The sequence below is a fragment of the Ovis canadensis genome, chromosome 21 (genome assembly GCF_042477335.2).
Source record: "Ovis canadensis isolate MfBH-ARS-UI-01 breed Bighorn chromosome 21, ARS-UI_OviCan_v2, whole genome shotgun sequence".
Classification (NCBI taxonomy): domain Eukaryota; kingdom Metazoa; phylum Chordata; class Mammalia; order Artiodactyla; family Bovidae; genus Ovis; species Ovis canadensis.
The window spans coordinates 28,230,982-28,250,506 of NC_091265.1; the positions used below are offsets into that span (position 1 = coordinate 28,230,982).

Sequence of the window (19,525 nt, forward strand, 5' to 3'; positions counted from 1 at the left end):
CTTTTTAAAATCCAGCACATGTGGCTGGATGTGACAGTAAAGTGTCTGCCTACAATGCGGGAGACCCGGGTTCAATCCCTGGAGAAGGAAATGGCAACCCACTCTAGTACTCTTGCCTGGAAAAATCCCATGGATGGAGGAGCCCGGTAGGCTACAGTCCATGGGGTCACAAAGAGTCAGACACAACTGAGTGACTTCACTTCTTCACATGTCTACTGGCATGTAATCCCTACTCTCAAGAAAATAATGGGGAATTTTATATTTTTGTTTTGCCGTTACTGGGTCTATTTTCTTTCATAATGGTGTCTATTAATAGGATATATATTTCAAGGAAAGTACAAAATACCATTTCATCTCAGACCTTCAGTTTTAGCCAGATAAGAAGCCAAGGCCAAGATGTACTAAATATTTCAAGGTTTCATAATGCCTTGGCAAAACTTTAAAGTTTGATGAGCCATTAGTTACTCAAAATGACCTCCATCATTTGTTTAGTTATAAATAGGGAATCCAAATTATAGAGCAGTCAAAAGACCAGCCCATATATATATGGTCTAGTGAGTGAGAATCAGACACTTTCCAACTAAATTTGTTTCAAAGATCTAACAGCTGACTTGTTTGCAAAACAAAACTTTCTGTACACATTATCTTGTATTCTGATTTAAAATATCTCAGAATTCACTTGACTAAGAAAATTCTTAGCACATTATAAATAAATTTGTATATAAATAAGTAAAGATCATATTGTAATAAATTCTACAGTACATTTACTCACTTAAATAATGCCTGCTATGGGCATGCTGGTCCCCACATGCAGAGCTTCCCATGGAACTGAGGATCTCAGTTGAAGATAGACAGGAAACAGGTAAATTATTCATTTGCACAATTTAAAATACACTAAAATTTTAAGGGGGACTATGTCTTCCCTCCATGTGAAGGAAGCTCCAATAGCACAACACTGGACTCCCTCAGCTGCCCTGCCACAGGTGGTTCAGTGAGATTAAAGGAGAAGCAGGCCCCGGTAGCCCAGCCACTTCCCACTCCTGTCTGGGACCAGCCTTTCTACACACAGCGCTCATTCCATTCTGCTCCTGTGGGATCAAGCCCTGGTGATTAGTTCAGAGCACAGGTACTCAGCAAGCCACCAGCATGCAAGCCACTGGAGCTGCAGCCCTGGAGCCCACGAGTGGCCCATAGGCCCTCAGGTGCACGCACGCATGCGGTTCTAGTCGAAAAGTCCACCAGAGCAGGAGCCTGCTGGAGTGCATCCCAGCACTGCAGCGGGACGGCCAGCCATCAGTGCAGCCTGTAGCCCCACCTGCACGTGTGCACAAGCAGTTGTGGCCTGGACCCTGCTCCAGACCCACTGGGCTCTCCCTGCGCAGGCAGACTGAGTCCTCTCCTCAGGACTCGGCTGAAGCCCAGGTTTCCGCACCCAGATGCCACGCACACCAGCAGGTATGCCTCTTGGGCTAGAAGTGTGGGGACGTGGCCAGGACCTGTGTTGGTCCCTCTGTGCCCTTCAGTGCTGTAGGCCAACTCCACCCCGCCCTCCAGCCCCTGAGGTCCCCTACCTGTCCCTGTCCCGGCCAGCCTGCCAGCCCCGCAGGAGGCTCCTGCCTAGGGAGCGCTCTTCCACAGCCGGCTCCCAGGCGTGCAGGTCCCGTCCCAATTCCTCTTCTCCCTTTCCCTTCATCCTCCCAGTTACGTGGGGATTGGAGCTTTGGTTCTGTGAGATCTGCAAGCATTTGTAGGTATTCTGTGAGAACTGTTCCACGTGTTGATGCATTTTTTGATGTATTTGTGGGAGGAAGTGAGCTCCATGATCCTGTCCTTCAAGCCATTCTGAACTGGAGTCCCAATATTTTCTCAATATAAAGGAAAAAATGAGGCAGTGGAAATGGCTATGGACAAACACTGAGATTAGTGACTGTCATTCTGTAAAACAGCCACACTGACTATACAACATGAATATGCTAAATAACATATACCAACTCACCTGTTCGTCATAGCAGTCCTCTTAGGCAGGTGGTTATCCTCATTTTACAGCTAAAGAAACAAGCTAAGTGAAATTAAGGTCACACCGGTGAAGCTGCCAAGGTCACACAATGGGTAAGTCACACAGACTTTAACTCCAGATTTTATACCCTTAATCAGAAGAAGAATCTCCAAGTTGAGTTCTTTGATAACTCACTCTAGTTTTGGTTTGCATTTCTCTAGTACTTAGCAGCTCTATCCAGGCTCTTCTTTTTATGTGTCCGGGTTCATTCCTGGTGGTGTCCAGTGACTCAATGCTGTACCGCATTGCAGAAGAAGAAAGGGGCAAGATGTGGGCAAACCCTTTCCCTTCAGAGACATGACCACAAGGTTATACGTGGCATTTCTGCTCACGCTCTCATTGGCCACAACCTGGCATCTGCTGCAAAGGAAACTGAGAAGTCAGCCCTTAGCCTGAGGAGCCACAAGCCCGGGTAAATCCTAATACTTTGGAAAAAGAAGAGAAGTTGGGAGACAACCAGGGAACCTCTGCCACAAGGGTGCGTACTTTTGTTGAAACGCTCTCTGGTATTTCCTGCCTCACTGGTACAGACGGAGATATGGCCCTGAGAAAACTGGAACAAGTAATACAACAAAGTGTGAGAAAACTGAGCGAACAGAAGAAACCGTTCCAGGGCGGGATTACCTTACAGTTACAGGCTTGAAGGAAAAAGTAAGGCTGTGTGAAGTCCCCGAAGGGGAGGGAAATGCTGGACTTGGGAATCCCGGTTGTGGTAAAGAAGAATGCAGACGCTGAAATTTCCCTCCTAAGGTTAGAATCCTAGCTCCATGTTGCTGTGTGACTCTGGGCGAATTCCTTAACCTCCATGTATCAAGTACTACACCTCCATCATATAAGCTGTGGTGGGCATTAAGCAGTAATACATGTGAAGAACTTACACAGATCACATACAAAGTGCCCAATAAGTGCTGACAACCATTTTTACTACTGAGTGAAAGCCTACTGCACAATAATGACTATAAGGGTTATAGAAAGGATAGGTAAGCCACTTTTTAACACTTGCTTATATCCCTTGACAAGCCTAAACAAGTCTTAGCAACCAAACACACTCATGTCCGGGCATTCAAGTCCTGGTGATACTTGGCCAAAATGGCCTTCAGCACCATGTAAAGTATCTGCCAGGGCCTAGAGGCTGGCCAGTCTGGGGTGTGGTGAGAAGGCTGCTGCCAGTGAAGCAAGGGCTTTGGGCTTGATTATCATTGGATATGATTATCATCCTGTCCAATCAACCTTGTCTATTCCTTTCTTATAAAGCTTGTAAGACAGAACAACGGCTGAATTCTAAAGCAGATTATTTAGATGTGTATTTTTAGCAAACACATATTACCTATTTTTTCTTTTTACAAGAGCTGATTTTCATTTTATGTAAATTTTCCTGGAGATATTTGGTTGTTATTATAAAGTTGTCCTTTTCTAAAACTTATTAGTCTTGTAACTTCCCTGGTGGTCCAGTGGCTAAGACTGAGCTCCCAATGCAGGAGGCCCAGGTTCAACCCCCGGTCAGGGAACTAGATCCCACATGCTGCAACTAAGACCCAGCACAGTCCAATAAGCAAACATTTAGAAAACAAATAAATAACACTTACTAGTCTTTTTCTCCCAAGTTCAGATGTTCTTTAACAGTCAAGCCATTTGACATACATATGACTAAAGCAAGCACATGAATGATGCTCAACATCACTAATTATTAGAGAAATTAAAGCTACTATGAAGTACCACCACTCACTGGTCAGAACGACAATCATTAAGAAAATCTACAGGACTTCCCTGGTGGTCCAGTGATTAAGAATCTGCTTGTCAATGCAGGAGACATGGGTTCAATCCCGGGCCTGGGAAGATCCTGCAAGTCGCAGGGCAGCTAAGCCCGTGAGCCCTAGAGCCCATGGTCCACAACAGGAAGCCTGTGCACTATGACGCCGGGCAGCCCCTGCTCACTGCAACTAGACGAAGCCCACACACATCGAAGAAGGCCCAGAGCAGCCAAAAGTAAAGACATGTGTTTAAAATTTACAAATAAATGCTGGAGGAAAAGGGAACTGTCCTACACTCTTGGGAATGTAAATTGGGGCAGCCACTATGGAAAACAGTATGGAGGTTCCTCAAAAAACTAGAGTTGCCATATGATCCAGCAACCCCACTCCTGGGCATACAGGCAGACAAAACTATAATTCAGAAAGGTGCATATCCCTCTCTGTTCACAGCTATGCTATTCACAACCACCAAGATGTGGAAACAAGTGTCTACCAGCAAATGAACGGCTTCACTACTCAGCTATAAAAAAGAATGGAAGAGTGCCATTTGCAGCAACATGGATGAACCTAGAAGTTATACTAAATGAAGCATGCTAGAGACATGTCACTTATATGTGGAATGTACACATATGACACAAATGATCTTAACTATGACGCAGATACAGACTCACCAACATAGAATAAACCTGTGTTGCCAAGGGAAGGACGGGTGGGAGAGGGATGGATTGGGAGTTTGGGACTGGCAGATGCAAATTATTATCTATATAGACAGAAGGGGCAGACAATAATGTACTACTGTGTACCACAGGAAACTCTATTCAATATCCTGTAATAAACCACAATGGGAAAGAATATGAAAAAGAATGGGTGTATATTTATGTAGCTGGACCACTTTGTTGTACAGAAGAAATAAACATTATGTATCAACTATACCTCAATAAAATAAATTAATTTTTTAAAGTCATTTGAAAAGTTGGGGGGAAAAAAGCTATGCCTACACTGGTAAAATAGTACTCTCTAGAAAGTAGAAGAAATATAATTTATTATGAAGCCATAACAGAACTTTTAGTAATCCTTAATATCTATAAGTAAACCTTTTTATTATTAACTGCATTATATTTTAAAGTTTATGTAAATACTTGGAAAATTAATAATTCACAAATACAAAGTTTTGAGTTGCCTACATAAATATATAAAAAGTATATTGGGAGGGGAAATACAACTGAGTCCATGTAATTTTAATCCCTTTGATACTATGTAATATATTTCTGCCTTCAGAATTGGAATAACTGCACATCAGAGTAATTCTGAGATGAATTTATATAGATTTACATTTATATCTATTTAAAAATAGAAAAAATCAAGCAAGTTTATTTAAAGCTATCTCTTAGTACCTTTTCACAAAAACTCCTCCAGAAGACGCCTTCTTCTTCACTCGTCTCTTCTCTTTGCTTAACTCACAGGAAATGTCATCTTCCTACAAAGGAAAAGATGGCCAAATGAGATATTAGGGTTTCTATGCTAGACACATTTTCATCTTTCTACATTATCTGTTTCAAAAGAAAGAAAAACCATTCTAATAATTTTCAACTCCAGTTTACATCTCTTTTAGAATTTTGTGTAAAGAACTTCTTACATCTGAAGCATCAGAGCATCATAATGTGCTGACTTATCAACCTGGGAGGCATCAGCCAGCCCTGCCTTCCCCTCACACACCCTGAGTACCGAACACCTTGTCATTCCTGCTTCTCTCTTAGACCAACATTACACAGCATGTTACTAAAGGAAATAACACAAAGTTAATATGCCACCCTTTGGATTCTTAGCAAGCCCCATTCTGCTAGGAGTCACATTCCAGGGTCCCGCACGTCCTTCTCTGTTCACACATCCCCTAACCGCTCTTGTCTTGTGTCGTGCTTTGCCCTGTTGTGTACTACTTCTGAATATTTCTCATGCATCATGGTATTGTCAGTATCTAGCACAGAAGACTCACTTAATAAAGGCTCTGGGCAGGAGGAAGAGAAGACTAGAAACACTGGATACTCATACATGTCAGTCATCTTTGAATAATTCTTCTAGTCAAAAGTGCTCTGTTCAGTTGAGCAGGACAGATCTGAATGCAGCCGGAGTTTCAGGAACATCACAAGGCGCATGTCTTATGAGGAGAGCCCACTACTAGAGGCGGCAGTCCCCAAGGTGTTCCCACCCACACCTTTGCTAATGAGGTCAGTCAGCTTAACTCATACGAGCCTTTGAACACAGAAGCAAACTGCTGTTAGGAAAACAAAATCACACATCTGTTCCTTTTCCTCAGCTGCAAACTTGAGCGAGGAATAGATGGAGAATCTGCTAGCCGTCCCTTATAGTGGCCACGCACTGGTGTGCATAGAGTAATACGACCCTTTCTCTTGAAAAAGCTTGCCAACCAACCAGTCTGAAGACCAAGAACAACAAACCTTTCAGTGGGGTTTAGCAGATGGTGCCCCTGTACTTCATACTTTACACATACAACAAGGTGAAGCAGGTTGTATTACCAACATTTTAGAGATACACAGACAGAAGTCCGAGACATTAAACAACTTTCCCCAAGGTCACAACACTAAGTCCAAATTTTGTCTGACACCTAAGATCATGTTACACCATTCTTCAATTCTGTCTTCCAGCAAAAAATTTGCTCATTGAGTTCCTACAACTATACTATGTACTGTATATACTATGCTGTAGGTATACAAATAGGCATGAGAGCTGGTTCCCACTCAGGAGTCTGGTGGAATAGCAGATGGAAAACAGATGCTCAGTTGACCCCCAGGTTACAGGAGGACCTCAAGATCATCAGGATGAATGCAAAGATGTACATCAAAGAAAAATACTGAAGTAGGGCAGGAGTTTAACCTCACCCAACTAAGAATCAGAGAGAGAAAACAAAAAATGTAGGGAAAGACAGGAAGCTACTTGTCAGAGAGAGCCAATTTTCTAGTGCTTAATAGCGTTACCAGACTTCTGCTAACAGTAACACTTATTTTCCTTCATTTTTCATATATGCTAACTCCTAAAGGAGGTTTTTAACAATCCCAAATACTCTAGAAAGTGATTAAATACCAAAGCCTCAACTAACATCAAATAGGTAACTTGTTCTATCAAACCAAGCCTTACCATAAACTAGTTCAAAAGAAAATAGGTGCTTGGCACCCAACAGGCCTCCAGTAAGTGTTCACTGAAAGTTCCAGATTCCAAATGTTTTTGCATTTGGGGAACATTCTTCACCAAGATTACTCATTTCCTCATCATAAATTATAGCCAGAAACATTTTTCTCCCTAATATGTGTTTTCTCCCAAATATGTGTTTTCTCCCAAACTTGGGAGAAAAGAACTGCAATACTGAGAGATTAAACACATAAATCATGATGCTTAGGCACCAAAAGCAATTCTAAGTGTACATTAGCCAACAACCCCTCTATGAAAATGTATGTATTCTAAATATTAACCAGTTTCCATCTCAAAGAATATACAGGTTTGTTGAAGAGCCCAACACCACTGCACATGAAACTGGTGACACAGGCATATGGGATTCTTGTTTTTACAAAGTTCCACGCAACCTAAGAAGTTCTGGGAAGCACACGCAACTAAAACGAAGTAAATCCCACCTTCTTGATTGTGAGGAAAGTCTTAATAGAGTGTCAAAAGAGTATAACCAATACAAAGACAAATCACAAACTTCTAGAACTTCCTTACAGTAATAGCTCAGCGTGGATAAACTCACTTAAGCTCTCAGATTGTTCCAAAGACCATTAATGGGCTCACAGGCTAGGATGTCAGGACAGGGAAAAGCCCAGCAGAGAACATATCAAAGTCCAACCACATTCGACAGCCTTGTAGGTAGAAAACAAGAGAAAGTTAAACCTGAAAGTAATCATGGAATGTTACCAGTTCCACATTGGCCATTCTAGATGGCCCAAAGCTTTACACCAATGACCTCCCAAATGACAGTGGTTTTAGACGGAAGCATGAGGAGTTCAGTGCTGCCTCAATCTGTCGACAGACATCTCTACCGAAGCTATTAAGAGTTCCCATCTAGTTTAAGTTTTTTAAGTAAACATTTTAAGTACAATACACATATTAAAAGTGTTAGTTGCTCAGTCATGTCCAACCCCATGGACTGTAGCCTGCCAGGTTCCTTTGTCCAAAGAATTTTCCAGGCAACACTGGAGTGGGTTGCCATGCCCTTCTCCAGGGGATCTTCCCGACCCAGGGATCGAATCCAGGTCTCCTGCTTTGCAGGCAGATTCTTTACCAGCTGAGCCATCAGGGAAGCCACATATCAAAGAGCACCCCAAAGAGTGTGCAGTGTGATGAACTTTACAAATGAAAACAAAACGAACAAAGGCCTGGGGGTGGGAAAGTGTTGGGCAAGTTCAGGAAAAGGTAGGCTACATGTAAGAGAATAGAAAACAACAAGCTTGTGAGGTGGGTTAATATAAGCTGACATAGTATATGAGAAAGCACTACAGAAAATTATCAAAACCAGTTATAAAGAAATGATTTAAGTGCATTACATCAAACTAGCCTAAGAAATTATTTTCTGGCTAAAAATTATACTATTGCAGATTCTTTTATAGATTATTTTACAAAATCTTAAGATGGCGACCCAATCATGGGTCTCTTTATCAGCAGGTGGCAGGAGAAAGATTTAGTGAGAGCTTCTTGAAGCCTCTATAAAAGTAAGTACAGAATCCAAAGTTCATTTTATTTATACTTTATGTGTTTAGACTCCAAAATAAACTAATTCCTTCTCCTCTCGATGCATAGGGCTCTACACATTTAGCCACTATGTTTACACAACTCAAATGTAGAAAATGGAAAGAAAGGATAAAAATAGGAAAGGATATGAGGAAGGGAGAATGTAATACTATGAATACTGGAGACAGAAGATACCTCAGGATTTTCACACAGTATTTCATCTAACATCAATACCCCGTGGGGTAGGTGTTATCCCCATTTTACAGATGAGGTAATTGAGACCCAGAAACTTTTGCAGAACAGAAAATAAGCAGTTTCCACGAGAGGTCAGTGACATTTGCTCATTTACAAAAACTGGTGGAACTACAGGACCACAGAACCCAATGGGCCCAGAGCACACGACCACAAGTCGGCACTCCTGAGAGCTACACATTGCTGGTAGAGAGCAAGGTCTTAGGGAGGAGGTGCTCTAGAGCGTGATGTCAAACTTACCCTGGGAACACATGTTTCTGGGCAAGAAAAGAGTAATCATAAACAGCTAAAGCCCCAAAAATGTCCTATGCAGACCATCAATTTGGATTGACTCAAAAGGTGTGCAGCAAAAGATACAGGCAGCTAGTAAAGAACAGTGTACGTCCCTGCTCTGAGGAGACTGGAGCTGGTAGATTTCCCACCACAAGGTGGACAGGTGGCGGATCCAGAGTGTGGTAGTTTATAAAAGGTGTGTGTCCAGAAGACAACACCGCAGGACTTCCCCAGCCAGCCTCTCCATACTAAAGTGTCCCCAGGGGCTAAACATGAGATCAGATGATCACGGCAAAAGAAGAGAATCGGTTGATTATGATGATTAATTATATCCCCTGGAAAATTAAGCACAGATGAGATACCAAAACCCAGAGAAAATGTTTGTATTTGCATATAGAAATACACACACGTGCTTGCAGGTGAACAGAATGTTGTCTAATATGAGACCAAACCACAGCAGCTTCTTCTGGAGAATGCAACTCAGAATGGGAAGGAGCATCTGCCCTGCTTTTAACACTTAACAACAAGGACATATATTATTTTAGTATTTTTAAAGTGGTTATTAAAGTCCTCGTGGGTGAGTTAATTTTGTTCTAGAGCTATACCACCTCAAATATGATTTATAATAAAAACTTCCTGGCTTCTTTTTATTTTGTACAAATTAATAATCTCTTAATTAATCTCTTGTATATGTATACACACACACATATATATTCCTTTCATTCTTAAAACACTCTAGAAATTATAAATTATCTCCAATTTATACCTAAGGCACAGAAAGGTTAAATGACTTGTCCAAACCAAAAAATGGTTGTAGCTGGAATTCAAACCCAAATAGCGCCATCCAAAGCTTGTACTCTTAACTACTCTTATATACTGTCTCTTGAGAAACATAAGCATGTTGAGAAGGATACCAACCACAGCCACAAAGCTGGGGACCTGAGTTTTTCCCAGCATCTCCTTGAGCTGATCCACCTCCACTCGAGACTCATCCAGCTGACATTCTAACTTCTCTCTGCGCAGTCGTTCATACTCGAGCTGGCCCTGCAGCTCTTTGATAGTCCTGTCAAAAAATTTTGTTTTCAATCAACCAATATCAACTAGTAATTATTTCTGGTAATAGTGAAAAGTATCCATACATTACATTTAAGGCAAATAAATCATGTATTCAACAAATATGTATTGAAAGTCTACTGTGAGCTCACACTGATCTAGATCCTGGAAATAAAGTAGTGAACATAGTAGGCCGTTTCTGCCCTCATGGGGCTTTCTTAGGCAGGAGAGAAAGACAGTAAAGAAAATAAATAAGAAAATATATGTACTTAAATATAAGTATGTTGGAAGGTAATAAATGCTAGGGAGGGAAAAAATAGAGCAAGATAGTCATAGACGATGTTGTAGAGGAAGGGGTTAATATTTCATACACAGTGACCAGGGAACGCCTTACTGAGAAGGGGGCTTGTGAGCAGAATTCCAAAGGAAATAAGAGATAATTAAGTGGACATCCAGGGAAAGAGCATCCCAGACAGAACAGCAAGTGCAAAGGTCCTGAGGCAGAGAAATGCCTGGGGAACTAGAAGAAAACTGGAAGCGAGTATGACTGGAGTAGAGTCCGAGAGGTAAAAGAAGCCAGAACAAGCAGGGTTGTACAGGTCACAGGGAGGACCAGGCTTCACTCAGTGAAACAGGAAGCCATTGGAGGGTCTCAACAGAGAGAGAGCAGGACTATAATAACTTAGATTTCTTTTGCTTTGTTCAGCTTTCTTTCTAATGATGTAGAATTCACTTTGTGTGATTACACAAATATCAAGTAAACAATTTAATGAGTTTCTTTTCTTTTCTTGTTTGATGGCCAGGCCATGCAGCATGTGCCCCCTGCAGTGGAAGCACAGGCTCTTTAACCACTGGACCACCAGGGAATTCCCTTCAATGAGTTTCCACTAATGTGTACACCTTTGCATCCACCATGACTACCAAGATACAAAATACTTCTGTCATCTCAGAAAGTTCCTCACATTCTCCCCAGGCAATCTTCGCTTTGAACAAACACCCAAACTTCTGAACACCTATCATGTTAGATTAGCTTTGTCTCTGCTCATAAACTGGAGAAAGCAATGGCAACCCACTCCAGTACTCTTGCCTGGAAACTCCCATGGACGGAGGAGCCTGGTAGGCTGCAGTCCATGGGGTTGCTAGGAGTCGGACACGACTGAGCAACTTCACTTTTACTTTTCACTTTCATGCATTGGAGAAGGAAATGGCACCCCACTACAGTGTTCGTGCCTGGAGAATCCCAGGGACAGGGGAGCCTGGTGGGCTGCCGTCCCTGGGGTCACACAGAGTCGGACACGACTGAGGCGACTTAGCAGCAGCAGCAGCTGCTCATAAATGAAGCTGTACATTATATACGTTTGTGAGCCTGGCTTCTTTCAGTGAACAATAGGTGAGATTTATCTGCTTAGGCTTTAACATGATTAACAGACCACAGGGTACAAGAGTGGGAGAGGAAGGAGCAGGGACAAGGAGTTGGGAGACATATCAGGATGATGTGAAAATAAACAAAAGTAAACCCAGACTAGTGATGCTAGGATTTGAACCAGAGTTATTTTCTGCCTTATTGGGATGATGAGGGGACCAGAACTCCCAAGGCAGGCTGAGTTGGATGTCAGGTCTCAACGAGGGCAATCTAAGAATAAACAGTAGTAGCTCTAGTATGGAAGTGAGTGGGGTTGAGGCTGGGGATAGGAAAGAACAACATAACTATGGAAACCTAGAATTCAGAAAACAGGAAAAAGAAACTCAGCCCCATGACTGATTCCAAGTTTCATCTAACTAATTAAAAAATCAAAAGGACATTCCTTGACCAATTCTTAGCCAGGTTTTCTTTACATTTACATCTAGTATCAGGAGTTTGTATCCAAAGAATAAATGTCTTAGGATGTACTAGTGGGGAACAAACAAGTGGATGGATCATGGAAAAAGCAAGGGAATTCCAGAAAAACATCTACTTCTGCTTCATTGACTACACTAATACCTTTGACTGTGTGGATCACAACAAGCTGTGGAAAATTCTTAAAGAGATGGGAGTGTCAGACCACCTTATCTGTCTCCTGAGAAACCTGTATGTGGGTCAAGAAGCAACAGTTAGAATCAGACATGGAACAACTGACTGGTTCAAAACTGGGAAAGGAGGACATCAAAGCTGTATATTGTCACCCTATTCCCTGGTGGCTCAGATGGTAAAGCATCTGCCTGCAATGCAGGAGACCTGGGTTCAATCCCTGGGTTGGGAAGATCCCCTGGAGAAGGAAATGGCAACCCACTCCAGTATTCTTGCCTAGAAAATTCCATGGATGGAGGAGCCTGGTGGGCTACAGTCCATGGGGTCACAAAGAGTCAGACATGACTGAGTGACTTCACTTCACTTCACTTATTTAATTTATATGCAGAATATAACATCTGGGCTAGATGAAGCACAAGCTGGAATCAAGATCACTAGGAGAAATATCAACAACCTCAGATATGCAGATGATACCACTCTAATGACAGAAAGTGAAGAGGAACTAAAGAGTCTCTTGATGAGAGTGAAAGGGGAGTGTGAAAAAGCTGGTTTAAAACTTAACATTATGGAACAAATGGACAAATTCTTAGAAAAGTATAACCTTCCAAAACTGAATCAGGAAGAAATAGAAAATCTGAACAGATCAATCACAAGCACAGAAATCAAAACTGTAATCAAAAATCTTCCAACAAACAAACCCCAGGACCAGATGGCTTCACAGGTGAATGCTACCAAAAATTTAGAGAAGAGCTAACACCTATCCTACTCAAACTCTTCCAGGAAATTGCAGAGGGAAGCAACTCTCAAACTCGTTCTATGAGGCCACCGTCACCCTAATACCAAAACCAGACAAAGACGCCACAAAAAAAGAAAATTACAGGCCAATATCACTGATGAACATAGACGCAAAAATCCTCAACAAAGTTCTAGCAAACAGAAACCAACAACATATTAAAAAGATCATACATCATGATCAAGTGGGCTTTATCCCAAGGATGAACAGATTCTTCAATATTCGCAAGTCAATCAATGTCATACACCATATTAACAAACTGAAAGATTAAAAACTATATGATTATCCTAAAAGATTCAGAGAAAGCCTTTGACAAAACTCAACACCCATTTATGATAAAAACTCTCCAGAAAGCAGACACAGAAGGAATACACCTCAACATGAAAAAAGCTATATATGACAAACCCCAACAAACATTAATTCTCAATGGAGAAAAACTGAAAACATTTCCTCTAAAATCAGGAACAAGACATGGTTGCCCACTACTATTCAACATAGTTTTGGAAGTCCTAGCCACAGCAATCAGAGAAGAAAAAGAAATAAAAGGAATCCAGACTGGACAAGAGGAAGCAAAACTTGCACTGTCTGCAGATGACATGATCCTCTACAAAGAAAACCCTAAAGATGCCACCAGAAAATTACTAGAACTAATCAAAATACAGTAAAGTTGCAGGATATGAAAGTAATACACAGAAATCCCTTGCAATCTTATATACTAACAATGAAAAAATAGAGAAATTAAGGAAACAATCCCATTCACCACTGCAACAAAAAGAATAAAATACTCAGGAATAAATTTTCCTAAAGAAACAAAAGACCAATATATAGAAAACTATAAAACATTGATGAAAGAAATCAAAGATGACACAAACAGATGGAGAAATATACCATGTTTGTGGATTGGAAGAATCAATATAGTGAAAATAAGTATACTACCCAGAATAATCTATAGATTCAATGCAATCCCTATCAAGCTACCAACAGTATTTTTCACAGAACTAGAACATATAATTTCACAGTTTGTATGGAAACACAAAATACCTCGAATAACCAAAGCAATCTTGAGAAAGAAGAATGGAACTAGAGGAATCAACAACCTTCCTGACTTCAGATGACACTACAAAGCTACAGTCATCAAGACAGGATGGTATTGGCACAAGACAGAAATAGAGATCAATGGAACAAAACAGAAAGCCCAGAAGTAAACCCAAGCACCTGTGGACACCTTATCTTTGACAAAGGAGGCAAAAATATACAATGGGGAAAAGACAATCTCTTTAACAAACAGTGCTGGGAAAACTGGTCAACCACATATAAAAGAATGAAATTAGAACACTTTCTAACACCATACACAAAAATAAACTCAAAATGGATTAAAGATCCAAATGTAAGACCAGAAACTATAAAACTCTTAGAGGAAAACATAGGCAGAACACTCGATGACATAAATCACAGCAAGATCCTCTATGACCCACCTCCCAGAGTAATGGAGATAAAAACAAAAATAAACAAGTGGGACCTAATTAAACTTAAAAGCTTCTGAGCAATGAGGGAAACTATAAGCAAGGTGAAAACACAGCCCTCAGAATGGAAGAAAATAATAGCAAATGAAGCAACTGACAAAGAATTAATCTCCAAAATATACAAGCAGCTCATGCAGCTCAATACCAGAAAAACAAACAACCCAATCAAAAAGTGGCAAAAAAGACCTAAACAAACATTTCTCCAAAGAAGACATACAGATGGCTAACAAACACATGAAAAGATGGTCAACATCACTCATTACTAGAGAAATGCAAAGCAAAACTACAATGAGATATCATCTCAAGCCAGTCAAAATGGCTGTTATCAAAAAGTCTACAAACAATAAATGCTGGAGACAGTGTGGAGAAAAGGGAACTCTCTTATACTATCGGTGGGAATGCAAACTAGTACAGCCACTATGGAGAACAGTGTGGAGATTCCTTAAAAAACTGGGAATAGAACTGCCATACAACCCAGCAATCCCACTGCTGGGCATTCACACTGAGCAAACCAGAACTGAAAGAGACACATGTACCCCAATGTTCACTGCAGCACTGTTTACAACAGCTAGGACATGGATGTCCATCAGCAGAAGAACGAATAAGGAAGTTGTGGTATATACACACAATGGAATATTACTCCGCTATAAAAAGGAACACATTTAAGTCAGTTCCAATGAAGTGGATAAAACTGGAACCTATTATAGAGTGAAGTCAGAAAGAGAAACACCAATACTGTATATTAACACATATGTGGAATTCAGAAAGATGGTAACAACAATCCTATATGCAAGGCAGCAAAAGAGACACAGATGCAAACGGACTTCTGGACTCTGTCGGAGAAGGCAAGGGTGCAGTGATTGGAGAGAATAGCCCTGAAACATGTATATTACCATATGTGAAATAGATGACCACTGCAAGTTTGATGCACGAAGCAGGGCACTCAAAGCTGGTGCTCTGGGACAAACCATAGGGATGGGGTGGGAGGAAGGTGGGAGGGGGGTTCAGGATGGGGGGACCCATGGCTGATTCATGTCAATGTATGGGAAAAAAATCACAATGTTAGAAAGTAATTATTCTCCAATTATTCTCACACAGTAGTGTCCAACTCTGCGCAACCCTATGGACTGTAGCTTGCCAGACTCCTCTGTCCATGGGATTCTTCAGGCAAGAACACTGGAATGGGTTGCCATGCCCTCCCCCAGGGGATCTTCCTGACCCAGGGATCGAACCTGTGTCTTTTACATCTCGTGCATTGACAGGCAGGTTCTTTACCCTAGCGCCACATGGAAAGTCCCAATGTATGGGGAAAACCATCACAATATTGTAATTATTCTCCAATTAAACTAATTTAGAAAATCAACTTAAAAAAAAAGGAAGACCATGGCATCTGATCCCATCACTTTATGGCAAATAGAAGGGGAGAAAAGTAGAAGCAGTGACAGATTTTATTTTGGGGGGCTTGAAAATCACTGTGGACGATGACTGCAGCCATGAAATTAAAAGGCGCTTGCTCCTTAGAAGGAAAGTTATGACAAACCTAGGCAGTGTATTAAAAAGCAGAGATCACTTTGCCAACAAAGGTCCATATAATCAAAGCTATGGTTTCTCCAATAGTCATGTATGAATGTGAGAGTTGGACCATAAAGAAAACTGAGCACCAAAGAATGGATGCTTTCAAATTGTGGTGCTGGAGAAGACTCTCAAGAGTCCCCTGGACTGCAAGAAGATCAAACTAATCAATCCTAAAGGAAACCAACCCTGAATATTCATTGGTAGGACTGATGCTGAAGCTTCAATATTTTGGCCACCTGATGCAAAGAGTCAACTCATTGAAAAAGCCCCTGAAGCTGGGAAAGGTTGAAGGCAAAAGGATAAGGAGGCAACAGAGGATGAGATGGTTAGATAGTATCACCAACTCAATGGACATGAATCTAAGCAAACTCTTGGAGTTAATGGAGGACAGAGGAGCCTGGCATGCTACAGTCTATGGGGTCACAAAAAGTCAGACACGACTTACTGACTGAACAACAATAACAAGAAGACTATTAAAATTGTAATGACCTTGGCTGATAGATTTGGAGTCAATAGATTCAGGCCAGATCTTGGCTCCACCCCTCACCCTTAGTCCTCTGTGACTTCATGCAAGTCTCTTCACCTGTAAGTTACATCTTGGTTTCCTAATCCACATAGTGAGAGAATAGCTCATGGAAGTATGAAGGTTGCATAAAACAATATATATGAGAGGCTTACCTAGTGTCTAGCATACAGCAGAGCTCAGAAGTATCAACAGTACAAGCAGTATAGTAATCTGTCTCAGAAGTAAAGGGAACAAAATTTAAAGCTCATCATCTAGGAAATAATTGTTCCACTGTAAAGTACTTTTCCAGACTACAAGGGATCTAAGAAATTTTAGCTGGGCTCTTAGGCAGAGGCCAATACTAAAAACATTCTACATCTCAAAGACTTCACAGAGGCAGTGGATAGCTACTTGTATGATGTGATTTATGAAATACAAAGACACTCTGATTAAAATAAAAATTTTTTTGGTTTACCACAACTTTCAAATATCCATGGAAAGATAGCTTATCAAAAACTTAGATGTTACTTTGAATAAATTACCAGATCTCTTACTGAGACTAGATGCAGAAGAGGATGAATGAAAGGGAAATAGGAGGTTCTAACGAGGAGGGAGAGAATCCAATGAAAGGAAAGGGCAGGGAAAGCAAAGAACCCATGTGCTCCGCTCTTTAAAGACCCACGTTTGCTAAAAGCAGAAGTCTCCCTCCTGCCTGCCTGCGTTCTCTGTGCACTGTGGAAAGGAGACAGATCAGCAGAGCAGAGTGGGAGGAATAAGCACTTGACACCCTCGGTCTCAGCAGCTGGTCATCAACTAGAGAGGGGCCAGATGTGCTGAGAGCCGACCTTGGGTGCAGAAGTGAAAGGCAAGGGGGCCCTCACTGCCTCCAGGCTTGCGAGCATTCTGGGGGACACCACCATCCATGAACACAGGACTGGGTCACACACTTGTGAGCAGAAGTCCAATATGACAGGGATGGCTAGAGACTGTGTTGGCTGAAAATCTTGAAACAGCTGTCTCAAAAACAACAACTTCTCCTTATAATGTTTTAGTTTTGCAAGATAGAAAGTTCTGGAGAACAGTTGTGTGAAAATGTCAATGTACCTAACATGACTGAATTCTACCTTAAAAACAGTTAAGGCGACACATTTTATGTTACGCATATTTTACTACAATTTTTTAAAAATCTTAACACCTTCTCCATCTGAGAGTTTAAGAGGAAAACAGATTGGAAACTCAAACCCTTTGGTGGGATGAAAAAACAAGTTGTTCAGCAACAAACCCTCACATGGCATTTAGAAAGGTAAGTGAAAACAAATCACTAGAGTTTTGAAGACATTACTTTGCAGACTCGAGCTGTTCTTTCTTCTGCTTTATATCTTCTTCTGTTATTCCTCCCAAGTGTTTATAGTTGCTCTCAGCAATTTCAAGGAGGTGTCTCAATTCTACGATTTTCTTATAAGCTCTCACTGCAAGACAGAGTTGAATAGCAACCTAGTTTAGACAGGTAACAGCCCATGTGCTCACAGGAGGCTGGCCCTGAAGCATATTCTTCCTCTAGAACCGTGTCTGCAAGGTCAGGGGAAGGGGAGGGAAGGAAGGAGGTGTCTACATAGAAGCATAAACACCAGTAGCAGAGTATTAGGGTGAACAAACAGTGAAATACCTAACTGGCCAATACTGATGCTGGAGGATGTATCACTGTTACTGCTATTATTAATACCACGAACAGGGAGGGAGGGAGGCTGGCCAGCAGTGTTTTAGGAGTACTGACCACACACAATCATCTAATTATGTCAGAAAATTAGAAAAACTGAAATATGCTTGATTTCCTTAAGATAAAGCAGAACTAATACAATTCCCAAATTTTGTCATTAGTCACTTGTAGTACCTTCAAAAGATGATACTGAGAAGGAAGTTTGCTGATAGCTGCTTTGAGCTATTCTCCAACTATTAAAAGAAAGATTTTTCTATGCTTTGTGGTACTAGCTCTCAACCTGGGTTGATTTTCTCCTCCAAGGAGTATGCGACAATATCTGGAGACCTTTTAACTTGCTGGAGGATGAAGGGAAACAGGCTATTGGCATGTAGAGGCTCAGGATGCTACTAAAGATCTTAAAATATACACGAGAACCCCCTCAACAAATAAGGATCTGGCCCAAAATGTCAACAGTACAGAAGCTGAGAAACTCTGCCATACAACTAGGTTAACAAATCACTTCCTCTGATTTATCTCTCAGTTGGTTAGAGCTGCAGGTTCCAAACTGCACACATCAGAATCAATTTGGGCACTTTTTAAAATGCATATGTTTGAACCCATATCAGTCCTACAAATTCAGGTCTTCATACCCCATAGGAGCTCCTCTGACAATGCAGATGTACAGACAGGTTTGGGATCCACCATAACCACCAGCAAGCAAATAAGGGGACTTTTTTTTTTTTATGTTACATAAGATTGAAAGAATTGTGACCGTTTATCTAATCTTTAATATTTGAAGGCTATGTTTTGAAAAAGCTGTTCTGTGGGATTCTAAGAGCTACGACTAATCAGGATTAGCTCCAGGAAGAGAGATCTTAACAAAGGTGAAACTTGAAATAAAAGTGGTAAGAGTTATCGTGCATTTGTGGAGTGCCTATGATGGTCAGGACACTACGCTAAGTGCCTTGTACATTTTAATCCTCACAAGAACCCTGTCAGAAGGTAGAAATGGGCCACCTGGGCAGCAGTGAGTGTCTTCACTGAAAGTAACTGGATGCTGGATGACTGGATGACGTGACAGGAGTGTTGAGCCAGGAGCCAAACCTCAAATTGTTCCAGGGTTCTATGATGCCATGACCCTAAACCTGACTCACTAAAGAATGCTCTGAACTGAAACTCAGTTCCAGGAATTCTGAAATGACAAGAAATCCAACCAGTCCAACAAAAAGAGACTTGTTCCAGTTTCATTCATGGTCTTTCCCAAAGCATCTTTTAAAAATTTTGTGATTCACTGATATCT

General features: G+C 41.2%; 1 protein-coding gene and 1 long non-coding RNA gene across 14 annotated transcripts in view; one reads left to right on the forward strand and one right to left on the reverse strand.

Moving 5' to 3' along the window:
• The first annotated feature begins 79 nt into the window (after nucleotides 1-79).
• Nucleotides 80-4,754, forward strand: LOC138426391 (uncharacterized). Its single transcript, XR_011251635.1, has 2 exons — nucleotides 80-2,109; nucleotides 2,218-4,754. It is a non-coding gene; the product is annotated as an uncharacterized lncRNA (long non-coding RNA).
• A 366-nt stretch (nucleotides 4,755-5,120) lies between these two features.
• The window catches only part of ANKRD42 (ankyrin repeat domain 42), a 57,939-nt gene continuing 43,534 nt past the window's right edge, over nucleotides 5,121-19,525 (reverse strand). For 5 of the 13 annotated variants that reach the window (XR_011251632.1, XR_011251631.1, XM_069564877.1 and 2 more), the window contains 2 exons: nucleotides 9,988-10,132; nucleotides 5,121-5,284 (listed from right to left, as the gene is read on the reverse strand). Coding sequence is in view for 11 of the 13 variants with exons in the window: in XM_069564877.1 (XP_069420978.1) it covers nucleotides 5,195-5,284; nucleotides 9,988-10,132 (235 nt within the window). In the remaining 2 variants the exon portion in view is untranslated. Of the gene's footprint in view, nucleotides 5,285-9,987; nucleotides 10,133-17,868; nucleotides 17,996-19,525 lie in introns of all 13 variants that reach the window. The other 8 variants (XM_069564872.1, XM_069564871.1, XM_069564878.1 and 5 more) reach the window with 2 other exon arrangements.